Source organism: Limulus polyphemus, unplaced genomic scaffold (assembly GCF_000517525.1).
Source record: "Limulus polyphemus unplaced genomic scaffold, Limulus_polyphemus-2.1.2 Scaffold1292, whole genome shotgun sequence".
Taxonomy (NCBI): Eukaryota; Metazoa; Arthropoda; class Merostomata; order Xiphosura; family Limulidae; genus Limulus; species Limulus polyphemus.
In genome coordinates, this window is record NW_013666902.1 from 171673 (window position 1) to 177211 (window position 5539).

Here is a 5539-nt window from a genome sequence, read left to right on the forward strand (position 1 = left end):
AATATTAATTACATCCTGTCAACAAGCTACTGAACCTCCAGCTATACATATGAATAAGAATATTAATTACATCCTGTCAACAAGCTACTGAACCTCCAGCTATACATATGGATAAGAATATTTATCACATTCTGTCAACAAACTACTGAACCATCAGCTACATTTGGATAACAATATTAATGACATTCTGTAAAAAAACTAGCTATTAAACCTCCAGCTATACATATGGATAACAATATTTATTGCATCCTGTCAACAAGCTACTGAACATCCAGCTATACATATGCTTAAGAATATTTATTACATCCTATCAACAAGCAAATGAATGTCCAACTATACATATGGATAAGAATATTAATTACATCCTGTCAACAAGCTACTGAACCTCCAGCTATCCATATGGTTAATATTTATTACATTCTGTCAACAAGCTACTGAAGGTCCAGCTATACATATGGATGAGAATATTAATTACATCTTGTCAACAAACTACTGAACCTCCAGCTATACATATGGTTAAGAATATTTATTACATCCTGTCAACCAGCTACTGAATCTCCAGCTATACATATGGATAAGAATATTTATTACATCCTGTCAACAAATATGTATAGCTGGAGGTTCAATAGCTTGTTGACAGAATGTAATTAATATTGTTATCCAAATGTAGCTGATGGTTCAGTAGCTTGTTGACAGGATGCAATAAATATTGTTATCCATATGTATTGCTGGAGGTTCAGTAGCTTGTTGACAGGATGTAATTAATATTCTTATCCATATGTATAGCTGGACATTCAGTAGCTTGTTGACAGGATGTAATAAATATTCTTATCCGTATGTATAGCTGGACGTTTAGTAGCTGGTTGACAGGATGTAATAAATATTCTTAACCATATGTATTGCTGGAGGTTCAGTAGTTTGTTGACAAGATGTAATTAATATTCTCATCCATATGTATAGCTGGAGGTTCAGTAGCTTGTTGACAGAATGTAATACATATTGTTATCCATATGTATAGCTGGACGTTCAGTAGCTTGTTGACAGAATGTAATAAATATTAACCATATGTATAGCTGGAGGTTCAGTAGCTTGTTGACAGGATGTAATTAATATTCTTAACCATATGTATAGCTGGACGTTCAGTAGTTTGTTGACAGGATGTAATAAATATTCTTAACCATATGTATAGCTGGACATTCAGTAGCTTGTTGACAGGATGTAATAAATATTCTGAACCATATGTATAGCTGGAGGTTCAGTAACTTGTTGATAGGATGTAATTAATATTCTTATCCATATGTATAGCTGGAGGTTCAGTAGCTTGTTGACAGGATGTAATAAATATTCGTAACCATATGTATAGCTGGACATTCAGTAGCTTGTTGACAGGATGTAATAAATATTCTTATCCATATGTATAGTTGGAGGTTCAGTAATTTGTTGACAGAATGTAATAAGTATTAACCATATGTATAGCTGGAGGTCCAGTAGCTTGTTGACAGGATGTAATTAATATTCTTATCCATATGTACAGCTGGACGTTCAGTAGCTTGTTGATAGGATGTAATAAATATTCTTAAGCATATGTATAGCTGGATGTTCAGTAGAGTTAAAGGAAAAAAAACATGGACCATAAAAGTGTTAATCACACAATAATCATCTCACTTCAAGTATTTCAGGAAATTCCTATCCATAATTATTTTGTAAACAATCATTGTATCACCCTATCAATATGACCAGATTTCATTAGTAATAGATTTATAATACACTTTTTTTATCACCCTCACAAACTGACTAATCACAATACCTTTCCATCTCTCAAGATAGCACTGTCTTTTATTTGTTCAGTTCCTTTAAATCAAATCAAACTTCATAAATAATTAGAATAGGATATTAAAAAAAATGATATTGTATGAATCAAAATATCATAAAACATGATTATAAACTAACTTTAGTACATAATAACAGCGACATTGTATTAGTTCCTACTGAAATAACAAGATTATTCGCATGTTAGGTGGAAGAACAAAACAACGTGATTAGTGGGAAGGGGTTTATATCTATTTCCAGGGGCTGAAGTTATGATGTACATGAATGTTTCATATTGCTAAATCACAAAATATAAGAAAAAAGAGTGGGATTAGCACTAAAACACACTATTTTAACCAAATGTTTATGTATTTACATAAAAATACAAATATTTGATCCTCTTTACAAAAACGAAAACTGAAACCATCTGGGGATAAAAACTGTACTCAAGGTGACCATGTAATAATTGATCTTGAGGGTTGCTGACTTATATACAGAGTTCACATTTATCACAATACTTGATTAGACAAAATTAGTGGAGTATTATGATCTCTTTGTGAGCTGGGGAGGATCAGGTACAGAATACACCATTAATGGAAAAGATATAACAAAGTCTGGAAGTCAGACAACAGGGAAACTACAATTCTGATTTACGTCATAACTCACGGGATACCCGCAACACAAAAGTCACCCTGGTAACAATTGGCACTGCTTTTGTATGTGACAGGGAATGCCTTGTGTTAAGAGCCAGATGCTCCTCAGCTGGCACGGAAAGCATTTTCTTGACCTGAGGCGAAAGTTGTCGTAGGGTCGCCACTAGAAGAGTTAGGGGCGTCTGAGGACGAGAATTGAAAGTTACTGCTAGATTTTGTTGTCTTGGCCATATTTTTTCTGCAAGACAGAATCAAGCATAAGGAACAAATATGATTGGAAACTGTTTTGTACTATTTAAAATAACGTTGAGATGGTTATAAACTTCACGGAAGTCAGTAAGTACCACCAATAAATTATACAGAAAACAGTGATAGCTGAATGCAAATGATAGGAGCAAATAATTAAACTTCAGGGCAATTTTTCGAGCTCCTTTTTCAATCTTGTTAACATTAATAACATGAGGAATAGGTAATGTTTTCCTTTAAAATACCTTTCTGTGATTACTTTTATAAACTAACTATTACAAGTCTAGGTTTCAGAGAGGCTGTTACTAGATGAAAGATAAGCTTATAGGCCTAATTTTCTGGGTATTGACCTACAACAAACAAAAATGAACCTTAAATACTATTTTTGCATATTTCCGAGTTGAATAAGTAACAAACAAATTAAGTTGTAGAAAAAAATTACCCACAACAATTGTGATTCTCACCCCAAATATTAGGCCTAATGCTTGTCAACACTTTGCTGGACCGCAGTCAACTCTTATAATTTTAGGCTTCAGTCTTAACCTTGAGCTATCAAACCGTTACATAATATGAAGGACAGAACAGTTTTCTTTAGTTTAACAGTACATACTGTCAGTAAGTTTAGGTTTTAGTGATAGACAATAATAGGACATACATATATTAAATAGATAAAAATTTAATGATATTTGGAAGAAAAACACATTATAGACTATGTGAATAGTACTTACACTATGGTTATGAGGTCAGAATATTATTCTGGGTTTTCTTTTTAAAAAGATTGGTATGCTATCCACTCTATTGGGATTTTCCCCTGCTTAAAGTTTCAATCAATTAACTAGTTAAATAGTTACAAGAGGGGGTGTTTCCAGGATTACTTCTATGGTAAGCTGTTCAGTTAGATGAATATAAAAAGCATCTTTTATCTTTGCTTTCCTCATGTGTGGTTCATATACCATCAGTTTTCTATTGTTTCATTTAATCATATGGTCTCCTCTGGCATGATGAACTATTGCAAATAGATCAGCTACAAAATCGTATATGTCTGTTATGCTTCTGAATTCTGACTTTCGTTAGTATTTTTGTTTTTCCAATGTATTCGGATCCACATACTCAAGAGGTGTTGTAAACAGTGTTTTTGCTCTCCGAAGAACTTAGGTGGTTTAGTGTGTGAATGAATTGTGACTATATCGTCTTAAGGCTACCAAATACTGTTCTAAATTCATGTTGTTTGTATAGCTTTACTCTCTTTACAGAGAGAGACCTTTGACACATGGGAACATTTTCTAAGTTTCTTAACACTAAAGACACACTTAACACAACTTCAGTAAACAACCATTAACGGAACCAGATGAAACTCAACTGAGTATACGACTAACTTCTGCCTTATCACATAACACTCATCCTAACTACTGCTACAACTACAGAAGACAACTTACAGCTTACCAGAAAAGAACTTAGAAGAATTCAAAATTATTATTAATTTAGCATTAGCCAGTAGTCCAAAAGGCAACAAATGTAAACTTTATTATATCATTCAAACTGTCCTCAGAAACTTAAACAAAAACAATATCACAACAATTATACTAACAGACAAAGGTAATTACACTGTAGCCCTGGGCAAAGAGGAATATACCAAAGTTCATGATAATTCGAGTGATATAAAAAACACAAAAAACTAGCTCACTCCTCAAGCATCATTAAAAAGAACTTTTAAGAGAACGTAAATACACCACCCCACACATCTAAAGTCTACTTAAATGTCACAAACAAGTTTCATCCCACAGTTACTGCAGAAATTCACCCATAGCTAGATATGTTCTAGATAAAATACCACCAACATCCAACATGGCATAGGAGTAATCAAAATCTTGACACCTCTCCTAGAACCATTCACCAATGGATCATCATGCGCCAGCCTTCCTGACAAGAAGACACAACATCAAATCTCAGCCACTATCACTACAAACAGTCCTTTCCTGAAGACAACAGTATATTGGTAGCCAAAACAATAAACTAATTAGAAATTAGTATCTAGTAAAAAAAAACAATTACGGTAAAATGATCGTATAGGTGTCTAGCTATGACAACCTGTACGTGAATGTTCCGAGAAACAGAACTTTGAGAGTTAGTGAAAACACGTACCTTTCTTTTTTCCTAAATGGAAAACAACCTTGCGACTCAGCTGGAGGAGGTTGGTCAATCAGGAGGTCAGGAGAAGGGGTTTCATTAGGGCCAAACTGGTTAAGTTCTTGGAAACATTCTGTTTCTATCATCTAGGAAAAAAAATATATATAGTGTTAAATAAATTGGTAGGATAATCATCTACTGTAAGATGATGATGGAAATAGGGTTCAGAATCTTTTGCTTGTTATGAAGCACAAAGCTACACAATGGGTTGTCTGTACTGTGCCCACCACGGCTATCAAAACCTAGTTTTTAGCATCATAAGCCTTCAGACTTACTGCTGAGCCACTGGGGGGGAGGGGGGGGGCATTTAGAATTTACAGTTCCACTCAATATAAATTGTTTTTCTGATACAGAACAGATAAAAAAAACTTTTCGTTAAGATTGTCGTGATTATTGAATATTGTTACAGGGGCATAGATAGAAATCTATAAAGGGGTTGATACTCTGGAGGAAATGAGTGCTGAAGCCATACTGTGGGGATCCAGGGGAGCCTTTTGTAGTTTTCACTGAAAAAAAATTCATTTCAGTGATATCTGAAGGTGGTTTTTACACCTTTTAAATATGTCTCATACATATTTGATGCAATTTAGGAGTGATATTACACCTGTCACTCCCATCCTCACCCTACCCCTCCTATCCACACG

General features: G+C 34.1%; 1 protein-coding gene across 2 annotated transcripts in view; it reads right to left on the reverse strand.

Moving 5' to 3' along the window:
• Window positions 1-1769: 1769 nt before the first annotated feature.
• The window catches only part of LOC106462979 (G protein-coupled receptor kinase 2-like), a 57637-nt gene continuing 53867 nt past the window's right edge, over window positions 1770-5539 (reverse strand). Inside the window, exons 15-16 of one of the 2 annotated variants that reach the window (XM_013922949.2) lie at window positions 4851-4981; window positions 1770-2700 (exon numbers count right to left, since the gene is read on the reverse strand). In XM_013922949.2, coding sequence (XP_013778403.1) covers window positions 2568-2700; window positions 4851-4981 — 264 coding nt within the window. In that variant the 3' untranslated portion in view covers window positions 1770-2567. The remainder of the gene's footprint in view (window positions 2701-4850; window positions 4982-5539) is intronic. The other variant, XM_022390377.1, reaches the window with a different exon arrangement.